The sequence below is a fragment of the Anguilla anguilla genome, chromosome 9 (assembly GCF_013347855.1).
Source record: "Anguilla anguilla isolate fAngAng1 chromosome 9, fAngAng1.pri, whole genome shotgun sequence".
NCBI classification, from domain to species: Eukaryota; Metazoa; Chordata; class Actinopteri; order Anguilliformes; family Anguillidae; genus Anguilla; species Anguilla anguilla.
In genome coordinates, this window is record NC_049209.1 from 40,134,349 (window position 1) to 40,150,425 (window position 16,077).

General features: G+C 40.5%; 1 protein-coding gene across 2 annotated transcripts in view; it reads left to right on the forward strand.

Moving 5' to 3' along the window:
- The window catches only part of LOC118235587 (rho GTPase-activating protein 42-like), a 92,808-nt gene that overhangs the window by 38,803 nt on the left and 37,928 nt on the right, over window positions 1-16,077 (forward strand). For both annotated transcript variants that reach the window (XM_035433070.1, XM_035433071.1), the window contains exon 4: window positions 3,197-3,268. In XM_035433070.1, the coding sequence (XP_035288961.1) occupies window positions 3,197-3,268 (72 nt within the window). The remainder of the gene's footprint in view (window positions 1-3,196; window positions 3,269-16,077) is intronic.

Sequence of the window (16,077 nt, forward strand, 5' to 3'; positions counted from 1 at the left end):
TTTGTTAGCTATGGAGCATAAGTCCTATGATGTGCTCAAATATTTCATAAGTTCCCTGCACATTATTGTGTTACGGCATCTCATTATCTAGAACGCCCTTGAGACAGAAACAGAGAGAAAGAGAGAGAGAGAGAGAGAGAGAGAGAGAGAGAGACAGACAGACAGACAGACAGACAGACAGACAGACAGACAGACAGACAGACAGACAGACAGACAGACAGACAGACAGACAGACAGACAGACAGAGGGAGACAGAGACAGACCGAGCATCTGATTTCACGGAAGGAGAGGCCTGTCAGAAAGTAATGAACCGCTTTTAAATTTTTACTGGCCTCTTACTGCTGTACCTGATGAGGAATTTATCATCCCACTATCGGCGGGAGGCTGAGAATGGGGACCCACTAGCCATTAGCACATAGCCTGCAGATATGTTCAGCCAGTATAGAAAATCTCAACAAAAAACATTTTCAAGGTACAAAAATGCCAAGTTACTCATGCATACGAAGTAATGTCTTTCACATTCAAAGCAAAGTCATTCATTAAAACTTGCAAAATCTTGGTCTGCCATTTAATGTACTGATATCAATATGAGGTTAAGTTACAACAAGCTTTTTTGGCTATCTTAGCTCACGCAAATGAGACCAGCTCTATTCCAAAGCTATGCTCCCCGGTGTTTCCTAAATTATTTCATACAAGTAAGCCCTGTGCTTTTTCATCTTACCATCTAAAGAGTATGTGATCATTCAAGCTTTGTGTCACATTGAAAGTGTCAAATGGCAATCATTCGTAGTGGAAATAATCTGCAATTCAGCTGTGTTAAATTTAACATTGTGAAAATGACTACACTGCATGTTTGAACAATTTCCTGCATCCAGTGCTTTGGGTGTATGAAAAACACATCATGAATAAATTATTATTATTATTATTATTATTATTATTATTATTATTATTATTATTATTTTGTTCAGAAAAATTTTGTTTACAAATAAGATTTTTAATAATTATTTTACATTGTGAAATAAATAATACTATTTTACTTATTCAGCTAAGCTTGATCTGACCCACACACATACAGTACATCAATGGGGCAAACATCAATGGGTCTGGATAGGTTTGTAAGATTAAATATTTATTCAATAGGCCTAAATATTAGTCTTTTTTGTCTGTATGTATTTATTCATCCCCCCTTCTCTAGTGTAAAGGATTGTATGTTTCTTGATTTTTTTTTTTTTAATATGTTTGTAAATGAGAATGGTATATGCTGCTAGAAAAATGTTCTACCATCTATTTATCTGTCTATCTACAGTGTGTATTTGTACAATCAATATTTAAGTCGTAAATATACAGACACTTCATTTAAATGAATTTGTGTGCTAAGATGGCCAATATTGTTTGTTGTAACCTGTAACTCATTTTTTTGTTGAGATTTTTTTTGTACTGTGTTTATTCTGAGTAATAATAATGCATATTAATTCATTTATGAGCCATTCAATAATTAAGTATAGAGAGAGACATGTATACACATACGTGTAAACACATACAGTATATTCTAGCTCAAAGAAACACATAGGCCTAGGTGTTGATTCAGTCATTTGTTCTTTACGATGAATTATAAATAAATGAAAGTGTCTGTTATATTTTTTAATGGATTCGGGTAAGTGTTTTTAATGGGTTACTGTATATACAATAAACCAATTAATTGTATATTGGTAGATGATGTATAGGCCTAGCTAACATTCATTTTAAAATGTGGCATTTGCAAGGTAGCTACAGTAGCCTAGTTAAAAAGCAGTTAACAGTCAATAGAATATACTTTACTTACTTATAAATTCTCCAGAGGTATTATCATTGTTGTCCGTTTTTACGTTGCATACACATCAAGTGTATTGGTTACATAGGAATGTTATTATCTCCGGTTTGTGCTCAAAGGTGTGTTCCTCTCCATCTTGAGTTTGAAATTTTCTCTGTCACCGTGAGATATATTTCTTCTAGACAAGATGGCCAATTAGCTTCATGAAGGATGACATAATTTGTTCTGTTATGCAGAGTATCATGGGGGTATAGCCTTCTCACTGATTTCCCCATAGTACCAGTTACTGCACTCATTGTATTTCTAACATTGTGTCAATCTTTCTGGTGACACCCAACAGACAATGCGAATGAAATATTTTCAGTACAAATGTTTGGAGCAGGCTGACTGTAGGGTTGTAATAAATAATGTTGTTCAGCTGTAATTACATCTGGAAATTTGTAAGTAAACATAAGTGTGTGTCATAAATATTTTTAAAAATGATCTAAAAGCAGTTCACAACTAAATTCTAGCTCTGCTCAAATATAATCCATATGACGGTAAAATCAGCGAACCATGGGATTGTGGGATTTTTCCACATGTATCCATCGAGAGACGATGAACTAATGTTTTTAAAATCTTTTTAAAAATAATATCATATAGGCTAATCCTATAAGCAGTCACATTGTTATTTTATATAGATATATCGTAACAATTCCTGTTAGATTTGAACATTCAAGTTAACCATCTGTCAAGCCATGTATTGTCATTAGGTCTATTATTCTGTTCTGAAGTTCTTTGGTAATTACATCATCAAACATGATTCTATGAATCCAAGGAATAAAAAAACTGCAGGATTTATTTACTTTCAGTAGTAGGAGGATGCTTTTTGTTGTTCTCATAAATTGAAAGTATATAACCTTTTTCCAGCAGCCGTAGCACCCTATTCTTTCCTTATGTCACAGTGCTGAGACTAAGCAGGTCTGGGATTGGGTTGTACTTTGATGAAAAATGTTTTGTGGAAATTAAGTTGCCGTTGGAGGTGTTAGTAGGTCAGTAGGGGGCACTCTTCCCCATGGACTGAAATAGTACTCCAGTATCCGAGCGCAGGGATGGGGGTGCTGTGCAGTAGAGTGTGCCAAATGGAATTTGGACGAGGCATTATACTGAGGCCCTGACTCACTGGTCATTATAGATCTCATGCCACTTTTCAAAAGACCAGTGTCCTGGTCAAATTCCCAGCAAAAAACGTCTCTGCATCTGGTCAAGCAGTCGCCCACCCGCCCTGCTTGGCTATGTAATGCCTTGAATTATCTACCCACTTTAGATAAAGAGAGTTCTCAGTTGACCAGCCTGGACAAGAAGACATTAAATAAATGTTTTTTTTTTTTTTTTTTATGATTGCAGATACAGAATGCAGATGATGTCTTGATCACGCCGCTGGAGAAGTTCCGGAAGGAGCAAATCGGCGTTGCAAAAGTAAGTTTGCAGCATCTGTCTGCATGAGATGCCCAGTCTGTGACACACAGTCTCAGCTGTTCTGGTTTTCATCCCTTTCAGCCTGTTCCACAGTGGAAACCAATCATTTCCATGCAAAATTCTTGCTAAAAAGGTGTTTTTTTTTAGGAATATTGGGAGATTGAGCTGTACAAATTAACAGTATGCATGAAAACATGTTCAAACACAAATTGGAGAGACTGAAGCAAATGAGGTCCGTGTTCCAGTTCCAGTGCTTGTTGCAATTTAAAAACCGTGTGACACGAAAGCTCAAAAGACCAGACATATTTTTGTGTGGGAAAAGTGCAGTGAGGCAATTAAGCGCTCGGCGACCTGGGGGAAATTGAGCCGCTCTGAGAAACAGAGATCACGCACCCGGTGGTGCCTGACAGCCTCTCGCCTCTCTGAGGTGCGTTAACGCGTGATTACCCGATGAGCTGCGGCAACTCCTCTCCCCCCCCCCCCGCCGAAGAAGCGCTCGCATGCCCTTCCTCCCCTTCCCTCAAGCCCCGTGTTTAAAGACACTCGCATGGAGAGCATCTCATCGCATTTCGCCTCTATCCCCCCATCTCCAAACAAACGTAATTGCACTAACAAGACACGGAAAATCCATACGGTGGGAGAAGCCATGCATGAAAAAAAAAAACAAATCTGCTTGATTTTTGTCTCTCCTTTTGCCCACATTCACACTGCCAGTGGTCACGGGAACTAACATGACATAATGAAGCAGAGTAGCAGAGAGTGTGTCATACGTGCTTGAATTCATTGCTGAATGGAAATGGCAAGCTGCAGTTAGATAGGATTGAATCCAAACTATAATGTTTATGCAAAATTGATTATTAATGCCATTTTTGTACCCAGAAACAATTAATTATTTAGGTGATGCTTCTGATCTGTGTTCCCTTAATGAGGTCTGAATGATGGGACTGACTAAAAATGGGTTACTTCATTTATTCGAAAGCCATTTATTCATGAATAAACCAAACGGTCTGGGTAAGAATATGGCTGCCCTTTTAGTCAAAGCCAGGTAATAGCCTTCCCTGGAAATTCCACCACCGATAGCCATTAGCTGTTGCCTAGAAGCAAATTGTTTGAAATTCTGCTTTGTGAGTGCACTGAAGTCACAATGGAGAGAGGGTCCAGGACTTATTTAACACAGCTTCCTTAGCATGAAACCTAACTTACTGGGAAGATCTAACGGCTATTGTTAATGTGTCAAAATATATTGTCAGTGTATGCCACTGTATCAATGACCTACTGACTAGAACCAATATGAATGTATTGGAATGGATATTTAAGTCATATTATTGCTTTTTACAAAGTCAGTTATTGATATCACACATTAATCCACCCATTATGGTAATTTAAGGGAACCTAAAAATAGCTGGCAACTAATATGTTTCAGGTTTGATTTCATTTCCAGGTGGAGCACTGGTATTGCACTTAGGAGAAAGTACTTAAACCTGAGTGGTTAAGGTAGTTAACTTTAATTGCTCTGTTAAAAATCTAACTGTATGAATTTGTCTGTAATTAAATATTCAAATTGATTGTATGTTAAATGGTTTCATTTATGTCATCCAATTAACGTTTGTTCAAGTAAATTCAATTTCAGTCTAAAGACAATATTGGCACTTCATTTATTCTGACCTGAGCTCAGTAGGATTTGAAGGTTTGGAAATAAAACCCATCTGCGTCCTGTGGTGGTGCTATGTGTGTGAGAACATTGGTATGTTTATGATTGACTTTTGTAATTTCTCAAGATCTCATCTGATGGCTGATAACCACACCTAAATGTGACCCTTGATTTTGGAAGCAATAGAGCAAAGAGCAAAGCTAAGACTGAAGATAGGGAGGAGATGGAGGCCCTCTCTTAGCATCCTGTCCTGTATGGGACTGTGGGATCTGGTAAAGAGCCAACATGGTACAAAATGAGCCAATGAAATCATATTCCTCTTGTCTGACTTTTTTGTTGTTTTTTGGTGAACATTCTTGAAAGTAAGCCTTTCATAACAATCTCTTGTGGGGGAGAAACAGAACATTAAAGTACCAAAAGATATTGCTTTCCGAACTTACTGCCACCCTTGGTAAAGATGACCAAAAAGGCAGTATTAAATAAGCAACTGAGGTAATGGGTTATATACAGTAGTATGCTCAGGGATTTGCTAGCAGTAGCTCAGGGCTCCCTGTTGAATAAGGGCACAATAGAAAGAATGACAGACATCTCTTTCGATACCTTATGTCTGTGTAATCATGTTCTCTACAAGCAATGTCCCTTTCCCCTGTTATAAAAGTGCTCATTTTAAAAGCCGGTGCCTCTGTCACTCCCAGGGTCTTTTATTTCCACAACCCATTTCCTCTTGCTAGTCAGGCCCCCCTCTGGATAAACATTTGCTAACCAGAGCAAGATAAAAGTCAGTGATGGAGGAGGAGGAGCTTGGGCCTGGGCCCTGAGCTTGCTCAGTGCTGGGAATCCTGACCCCCCCCTCCCGCGCTCCCCATGTTGGGGAAAGTCAGATGAGCTAACTGGGAAAGGATCCGAGGCTCTGAGCAGCCCGGCCTTATTTGGGCTTTCTGCCCTCAGTGCTCAGCAGCTGGTGCTGTGTGGGGCGAGGCCACTCCTTCCTGCATTGTGTGCTCCGGCCAAAGGGTAACGCTTCTTCGGCTGTGGCTCTGCTGACCCCCCACCCCCCCGCCCCCCCCCACACCACTTCTCCAATGGATCATTAGGAATGCTTAAGTAACATTTGCGCTAAAGTTCATTGGCTTTTTGTAACGACCTTCAAATTATCAAAGGGATTAGGAGCAGTATTAGATAAAGTGTCTGACTTCTATAGCCTGTGAAATGAAAGGGAGAGTTAATCGCTCTCTTTAGAATAATCCTTTTGCGTCTAGTTATTTCTTATTAGCTTCTGCGGGATTGATTCCTGTTCTTTCGGGCCCTGTGTTGGTGTCTCTCCTCTTCACACGTGTCCAAGGAAGTTTAGTCTTTCTTCTTTTTACTTCTCATTTGGTGAATAAATATAACATTTTTCTGAACGTTGTATGAACATTGACCACACGTTGGAATTGTAATGTTACTGTTTTTGTTTTTGTTTTTGTTTTTGTTACTGTAATTGTTTTTTTGATTGATGAATGACTTGTTTATGCAAGTTATTCAAAGCAGAGTTAGGAAGTTTTACATTTTTTTAATCTTATTTTTCCACATGAGAAAAGAAAGAATATGATTTCATTGTTTAATTGTTTAATTAATTAGGCCTATCTGTAGCAGGCATCCTTTTACTCCTTTGTCATCTGTGTTCTGGCTGTTGTGTGCCTGCTTTTGCAGAACTGTGCTTTAGAACTGAATTGCTGGCCAAGTCTACTTCTCCCAGCTGTCCCTCCTTGCCCCCTTCCTTTCTCTCTCTCTCTTTCTCCCACCCTCTCACTTTCTCTCTCTCAATTTCTCTTTCTCTCTCTCTGCCCCCTTGCATCCACTCTCTCTCTTTCTCTTACTTACTCATTCACTCGCTCACATGCTTACTCTGACTGAGCCTGCATTCCATTCAGAAAATGGAGGGCTAAGACCAGGAAGACCAGAGACCGTTGAGAACAAATACCCTGAATTTTAAGTATGCTCTGGGGACGGACTCTTTTTTTTTTACACGAACGCCGCAGAGGTCAGGGCCTCGTCTCGGGTTACAGCTGCCCTTCTACCTCGCTGCTGCCAGTGTTTCCCCGTTGCCATCGATACGCTCGTCCTGTAAGGAATTGTGCCCAGGGGTTATGTCTGGCCTTACTCGGTGCATTAAACGGGATCTGACACGGCACAAATGCATGGCCTCCATGCTGACTGCTCCATGCGCAGTCCAGTGATGAGTGGGCAGTGTTTTGTCTGCCTTCTCATCACACAGTGGGTTTTACAGTTCATCTGATGTAGGACTCATTAGCTGAGTGCATCAAACAGACAGGCATCACCTGGGATGTACTGGTTGGTGGTTTTGTCGTAGCTGTTGTAGTTGTAGATTTATGACGTGGATGTTTGTGAGGTTGGGACTGTAGCTATTAGGCACACAGAATGGTGGAATGGAAGAGGGTTCGTCTCCTTTCTCTGTGTCCAGTGGAGGCTGTGTTCTTAGCACAAAGATCGCTGCAAATAGTGGTCTTTGTCCAGTCTGATCAAGATTCATTCCCTCTGAGAAACAAATGTATTGAATTTACCAACTAATCAAAAGAAAGTAAACTGTTTTTGCTTTTTCAGAAATCCTAGATTATTTAAAATTTTGTTTCCTTCCCTTAATGTTGGTATGATGATAGAAAAATGCACTTTGTATTGCTGTGGTGTCAGGGAAGGAAGAGTAGTCCTACAGTTAGTGAAATTGCTTTTGCCTCATGACCAGTGACCACTAGCCGTCTGTGCAAGCTGCACATAGAGACCTCCTCCAGTCAAATGGCCGCATAGCTCAACTGGTGGCCTGTGGAAGTCTTTTTGTTCTGGCAGATGCATGTTAGTCTGCACTTTCATGTATTGTGGGGCTTGCAGAATGAGGCTGGCTTACAAATATAATGCACTGTTCCAAATTTAGAGAAAAGAATGCATACAACAATAAATTGCTCTCTGAAGTTTTGCGTCACAGACAGTTACCATTTTCATAATGTGTACTAGCTGTACTAGCCCTACTTCAAAAAAGGACTTTTCAAAAGCAAACCTACAATACATAAGTGCCTTCAATTTATTATTATTATTTTTTTCCCTTTTTCATTTTTCCCTGATTTCAAAGGGCACTAGTGGTGGTTCATTATTTTTGTAATACCATGAAGCTCTCTCTGCCTCCTTGTCCATTCTTTTCTTAATAAACAAGTCAACTTTCTCAACTCATCTGCTTATGTATCTAGCAGAGAAGTGCTGAATGAGAGCAAGACATTGCATCAGTATTTTTCTGACCCTGTGCTGCAGAGTGGGAAACTGCATGCGTCAGAACTTCTGTCGGGGCATTTCCCATTTGGAAGAAGGATGCCTTACATTTATGATTGATGGTGGAGCACTGGTTGTCTTTTCTTCTCTGTTTCTGTGGAAATATCATCTTTGAGACATACAGTGAAGGTAAATAACCTTTCTCACCTGTACTTTTACTCTACAGTCTCCCTGGAATTCCTGTCTCCATGGTTGGAGTTTTGACTCAGCATTTCTTGGATGTTGGAAATTTTAGGCCTACTCATTAAAGGCTTAAAAAGGGATATCCTGGCCCAGGAACTTCCTAGACCTTTAGCGCTAGTCTTAGGCTGATTTAGCTGGGTTTCTGTGAACATTGTATTACAATTTTTTGACTCAGTGATGCAATACTATTAGTCACACTTTTTTGTACTTTTTATATATTTTTTTGTCTGTAGGTATGTCAGTTGTGATCTGAATTGAACAGATTTGTGTCGGAATTGTTTTAAAAAAATGTGTGACATACTGTAGAGTTTCCACAGTGCAAGGGGGAAAACTGCATCTTTGTCAGTTAGCACTGGCTTAGACCAGACAAGGAGGTGAATCATAATGCCTGTGAAAGGCTGATGAATATCTATCTACAAGCTTGAATGACTCATCCAGTGCTGTCATTCTCCTGTCACACAGAGCACCTGACTGTGAAAGCAGGCACTGGAAATGACAGGTTGGCTAAATAAATTTTCAGGTGAAGCTGGAAGCTGGTGCAGATCGTGGTTGGTTCCTGCCGTGTGTTGTGAATGTTAGCTTCCACTGATTAAAAGCCGGGGCTTTTTCTGCGTTGTGAATGAGGCCGAGGAGGGAGGGAGGCCAGTGAACCGGCGCGTGTGAGACAGACGGTAGCGACTAGCAGCGAGGGATGCTTAAACGCAAGCTGGGAGCTTAAGCGTGATTAGTGCACCCTGGCAGTCTCCCCACCATTTTCTCGACCGGGCCAATTTACCCAGCAGAATGGCTCCCGGCAGGTATTGCGCTTAATGGGTCAGAACCGCCTTTTTGAAGATGGCGGTAAGGGAGGGGCAGCGGGGCTGTCCCATGATGCTGGTCGGGTGCGACGGGCGCATCTGGGCATGACGGGTTTCGTTTAGCGCCTGTCAATCTGCATGGCGGCTTTCCTGGAGTGACCTTCCCAAACACCTCGTAAACACAAACGGTCTCCCGGGGAAACGTGTCACACAGAGAGCAGAAACAAGGCGATATTTGCCAAAGGGCGCCTTTGATTATGTGACGTGCGATTTGCCTTGAGAAGCAGGAGCGTGCTGTCACATACACTTAGCCACATCACACTCTCTTAGCGGTTTCTCTTGAGAGTCCGGTGGTCACTGAAGTATTATTGCTTTATTTCTGTTACACAATTATGGATTGTGAGCCTTTTTGACTGGACCAAATCTTTTGTTTGTTTTGTTCTTGTTATTATTTTCATCTGTTGAGAACAGGTGATGATAATTACTCAGGGCCTTATTAGCAGCTGCTTGCTGTCACAAGCTTTTTGTAAAAAAAAAAACAGAAGCTTTATGCAGAATGAACCTTTTAATTCCCTCATAATAAAGATGCAACAAAGTATTTTTCTGGAAACAGCTGACCAGCAGTGTCAGAAGTGGGGAGCATCTATCATCATTCTGGAGTGGAGGTCAACTTACTTGTCTCTCTCATGGGTAGTTTTTTCGGGAGGAGTGTGGGGACTGGATATCTCAGAGGCTATGTTTAAAAACAGCTGCCAGTGGAATCTCCCACACTTGTTCTGCATTTTTTGACATCATCGTCCACAGGCTGCCTTTAGACACCCCCCTGGTTTCAGCCCCAAGGTGTTGGTGTGACATTTTTATGGATCCTGATACAGCCCTGTTCATCCATTCCCTCTTCCCTTAAAGGAATGAGACTTATCTTGTGTTAGACAAGAGTTTAAGGTCTGTAACGCCATAGACAATTACTCTGTGTTTTGGTTGGCAAGTAAGCAAATTAGAGAACAACTGCACGAGTGAACGTTGGAGGAGGATCTTAAGCTTTAACTTTTCTTGTGACATTTGAACATGTCATCTCATTGACATTTAAATAATACTGATGTTTGCAGTTTTCTGGTGCACTTTTAATGCATTGCACGAAGCTGACTAGGCCAGAGATAAGCTCTTTTGTCTTTTTCCTCTCTTTTTCCTTTTTCCCTTTGGAAACAATCCAGTGACAATATAAAGGTGACCTTGGAGTCAAGTCTCCCTCCCCTTCCCTGCCAGTTAACTGCCATTCTGAGCTTGATAAATTCTTAACCCCATTACACTGTGGGACACAAGGACAGCTTTCAGTCGATGCTATATTCAGCGCCACAAAACAAACCTTACGGTGATGCCCCTGCAAACACTGTAGGGCTGTGTGAGTAAAGAGTAGAGAACTGGGACGTGTTAACCTGAAGGATGCAGGTCTGATTCCTGAGTAGAGATTTTTAGCATTTTTAGCATGCGCCTGAAGAAGTATCTTAATCTGAATTGCATCAATAAAAATCATAACAGTATGAATACAATATTCATAAACCTGTAATATATTAGCTATGTGGAAAGCACTTTAAACGCCTGTTTGAGAAGTGCTGTATAAAGTATGTTTATAACTTCTGCCAACAAAGTTGACGGGGGTTTTAAGTTTTCACCCCATTCAGTCGGTCTGTCTGTTTGTCTTCTGTCTGTTTACACAGTATCTCCAAACTATATGAATGGATTTGCATGAAACCTTTTGGAATGGTTGATCAGAGGGCAAGGAAGAACTGATAAACATTTCACATCAATTAGCCAAAAAGGGGATTGGTGTGGGTCTCACAAAAAGGCATGTAACTTCCGGACTGATTCATGTAATGCCATAAAACTTTGTGGAAAGTTTGGCCATGGGGCCAGGAAGAACTGATTAACATTTCACACCGATTTCCCAAAGGCTGTGTGGCAGTGGGTATAGCTTCTCACAAAAAGCAATGTAACTTCTGAATGGATTCAAGTAACACTATGAAACTTTGTGTGCATATCAGCAGGGGGTGCTGAAGAGCTAATTTCGGGCCACTGAACAATTATAGTGCTGATTAATCACATGGTGTTTCAATAGCCAGCTAAAATTCTTCAGAAGGGCTGGGAAGATATTTTTTGCTTTTGGTGACCATCCAACATGTGGAACTGGGATATCTTGACAATTAATATTATTTATTATTATAATGTACGTTCCCTGGGATAAGAGTATCAGCAAAGAAAGTAAACAGCGTGCAACGTGGAACCTTCTGTGTATCCTGTAAAAATGTCCCAGTGAACCATTTTGTAAGGCTTCCTCGCCTGTGTCTTTCCCCCCTTGGTCTTGGCAGGCCTGCAGAATGAGGGAACATCACTCATGATAACCCACCCCCCCCCCCCCCCCCCCCCCCCCATCCCTCCTCCTCCAGCATGAATCCTTCACAACACATCATTTATAATTAACAGCCTCAGCTGGCAGACAAGTGACATCAAAGAGAGCACAAGGGAGGATCCCCAGTACTCTGACAGCAAGAACACAGGAAAGGTGTCTGCAAACTTACCAGAACATTCTGGGAAAACGACAAGCAAGCCTATGCCTAGCTGTGAAGCATGGGCAAGGATTGGGGGGTTTGTGCATATATATAGAAACTTTGGCTGTTTGTTCTGGAGAATTTAAGTTTGTGTTAAAACAACATTCCAAGGACATAAGATACCTGTGACCATCTTAGAGAAGCAATTGTTGCTGTTCATCTGGGTTATAAAGCCATTTCCAGACAATATGTAGGCAATCATTCCACTGTGAGAAAAATCATTTACAAGTGGAGATTATTCAAGATGGTTGCCAGAAATTGCTAAGAACCCTGAAGCTGCATCCAGGGACCTACTGGTCCATTGTCTGTCCCCATTACACATAGGCTGCCCCTGCATAGCCCAGATTTATGTAATATCGTCTTCAAGGGACCCAATTTAGCAACAGTGTCTGCCAGCCTTCGCCAGACATCTGTCCACAGCGTCCACCTAACGTCCTTCCAGCGCCTGCAGGCGTCTGCCGGCCCATGGCTCCCTGGTCACCCCAGCTTCAAAGCATTCTGTTTGGCATGAGACATGCCTGTGTGCTGGGGCACTCTTTTTTAAAAAAGCCCTTAATGGGGAACGGGCGCAATAAAGACCACAGGTGGTGGGGGTGGGGGAGGCCCGTCAGAGCCCTGTCTCGGTGGGGGGGGAGGCTTGTAAACAGAGACACTTTGGGGACATGAAAGCACCTCTGTCTTCATTATGACTAGAAGCAGTTCAGCCAACTCCTGTTTATTTTTCTGAAAAGAAATGCCATTAAATGAATGTTGTTTTGCTTCAAACCAAACACATCCTTTGGGGCCTAATGGGGCATGGGCGCTTGGAATGCTGTTAGGTAAATTTGTCATCCGTAGTCTTCAGCAGCGCGGTATAATGGTTAGGGAACAAAGCTTGTGTCTCAGCTTCTAAGTTTGATTCCCAAGTTAAACACTGCCATTATGGCCCTGAGTGCATAGTAAGTAAGGCACATTACTGTATTACTTCAGTAAATATCCAGCTGTAAAGGAGTAGTTTAAAAAGAAGTAAGCAGTGGCTAAGAACATCTAAAGTACTTGGATGCTTAAGTGTAAATTAGACTGTTAGGACATGAGAGTGTCTCACCTGGTTCTCTCTGGACTGCGGCTTCATGGGTATGCTATTGAGCAGTAGTGGTGCATCATTGGTGAAGGATTTTGAGTTTCTAAGCTATGGCTTGCAGGGTCAATTCCCGTAGATGGACTATGCTAAGGCACTCTATAGTTTTGTATAGTTTTCTTTTTTGTATAGGGACTATATGCATAAATAATTGTCCTTTGAGCCATGCATGCAACTTTGAATGTCTCCATAAGTAAATGGAAAGTGTTAAAAATGAAAGCCATGTGAATCAGGATAAAGGTTTTGTGACAATGTGCTAAGCAGGTATGTCAGGTAATAGAGGATATGCATTGACGTCACTTTCCCACCGGAATACGCCCCCTCAGTCGGGAGTGAGTGGCAAAACATGCTGCCACATGGCTGCCTTTAGTATAGAAAACTGCAAAACCTTGACTCGACAGTGATCCTTACAACTTACCAAAGAACCAGTGGTCCATGGACATTCAACAAGAAATTGTAGCTATTTTTTTACAGACTGCCGAAAGCTAAAGAAAAGAGAAGCGATGCATCGCTGCAATTTGCTGAAATAACTCGAATCCAGGCATCGAAACATGTAGGCTATTTGCGGTTGTTATTTTGTGTCTGTATGTTGGATGTTTGGGTAAAATCATACCTTAGTATTAGCTAGCCAAGCATATGAATTATTATCTAATCATCCTCCCTTTGTTTGTAGAACACAAGGCTCATCATCATGGATGTTTTTTTAATAAATGCTGACACAAACTTTACAGTTACACAGAATATAAATGAAAATAAATATTTAATTGATGAGTAGTCAATACAGTAGCCTACATAACTTAAGGTCTGTAAAAAAGATAGCTCCGATTTCTTGTTGAATCTATTTGTACAGTCAATCGCACAACAGCTCTTTCCCATTTTAGATGTGTTTTTTGTGTTTTCACGGCATTCAAGCTGAACGCTAACGCTATCACTCAGTAATATTTCTGCCACTCAGTGGGTGTAACCGCACTGACTTCCACCTACTGTGACGTCATGTGCATACCCTCTATAGCAGGGGTATGCAACCTTGGTCATCATGAGTTGCAGGGTCGTCTGGTTTTCACCTTGAAATCAACAGTCAATTCAGATCAAGTTAAAAACTAGGTTTGGTGAATTAACTATGTAATCAGCTGTTTAATTGATTACTGTGAAAACCAGTGGACAGCTCTCCAGCACCAGGGTGGCAAACCCTGTATTAATAGTAATGGTATTAATGGTAAGGGGGTGGGGATATGGCCAGGAAAAAAAATTCTTTCAGATGTTTGAGTGGAAAACAATATATACTGTGGTATTTTGTGTCAATATGGCTAATAAGCAAACTAATCATGATAACATGGTTAATGAACACGTTTTTGCTAGTTTGTTTGCAAAGTTTCAGTTTGTCTAAGTGAATTGAAGTCTTAGCTTGAATAACTCACAGGAACATATTTTTTCAAAATCGGGAATGGTCAGGGAATGTTATTTCAAAGATGAGGGTGTGTACACATTAACCCCTTTAAGGGTTTTTTTTCCCCCAGTACTCTAGTTAATTTAGTGTCTCTCAGGTTGCACGTAAACTTGAAAGCAGTTAAAACTCTAAACTTGAAATTCAGAATCATTCAACAACAAAATTGTACCGATAAATTCATGGACTATTTCTAATCGTTTAACAGTTTTTTTTTTTTTGTTGTTTTTTTTTTTAAGCGCAATTTCTCCTATAGATGGCTTGAAAAAACACTTAGGCGGCCCGCCTAAGGTATTTCAATGTAGGAAAAACCCTGTTCTTTGCGCAAGCCCCCTAGTGGCTAGTACACCAGCATCCTGAGATTGCTCAACTATGAGTGAAAACAACTGGTCTTTATTAACTTTATTAGTAGACAATACACAACTACTATGACGAATATGGAGTTTCTAAGTGCCACCATTGTTGCGTAGTTCGTCCATGTAACAAGCACCACCCGCCCAGTCTCATCTGCGCCTAGGGTGACGCATTGGACAATATCATCTATGTGGGAGTTCATAAAAATGTTCTTTTGCCACCAAAAATGTGTTTTCCATCGTAGCAACAAGATAAAGCCAACAGTAGCCCAAAGCTTTGGCAATACAGTGGTGAAAAATTGCTCAAGGTATATCAAAATAAACAAGAGGAATTATTGTGTAATTGTGCCATGTCAAACAACTATCAATATCTGATGCTAAGTATGGAATGATTATACAGTCTTACCATTGGTCTTACACATAGAGCCATTACTTTCAAGATTCAGTAGGCATTAATTGCAGGGCTTGACATTATCCTTCAGGCAAGTGGCCCAGATTGTTTACTTGTCCCGTAGCTGAACTTGAATTGAAAATGTTGTCCTATTTAAAAAAAACACTTTCCAGGTCCAGTTTTACAATTGTGATGCAGTGAATACAACAATACATGGAGAATAGCATGTAACAGAAGGAATTTAATGTTGAGAGAGAGAGAGAGAGAAGGCTTCCCTAGTACTTGGCCAGTTTGAGGAGGAACATCTTCTAATAATATCTTCTGTAATATCTTCTTATTGTGCTTCTTCAGCTTAGCTAATTCAGTTTTTCTTTTTCTCAAATTTACTCTAATTTACTCTAATAAGCTGACTATATGCATAAGAAAAATTCTTTAACAACACTCAGCCCATTGTTTCTTCTCGTCCACTGATTAAATGGTTCCTATCGGCATTTAGAGCGATCCGTACATATTCACAGTTGTAACCCAAGTCACAGGGAGCATAACAGCCATTAGGAAAGTTAGGTTTGAAACCGTAAAAATGATATCAGGATATAAGTTAATTGCCATATTAATATAATGAAATACATGGGAGAGTTGCCATAAATGCAACAGTTTTTGATTTTGCTCATTTACTCAGAAAATATTGACACAAAAAGTGGAATGTACCGAGTTGTGGTAATGTTAAAAACGATGATGAGGCTACTTTTATTTGTTTCTTAACACTTAGTTGAGCTTTTACAAAGCAAATAGCCTACCATACAAGTCTGGTGTGTGCTTATAAATTCCTGTGACCAGGTGGCTGTCTCTTTTCATTAATCACATGGAGCATCCGGACTATGAGGCTGTGTCAATGCATCAAGCAAATTAGCTGAACACATTTAACATTAATGAACTAACTGTACTAACTTAA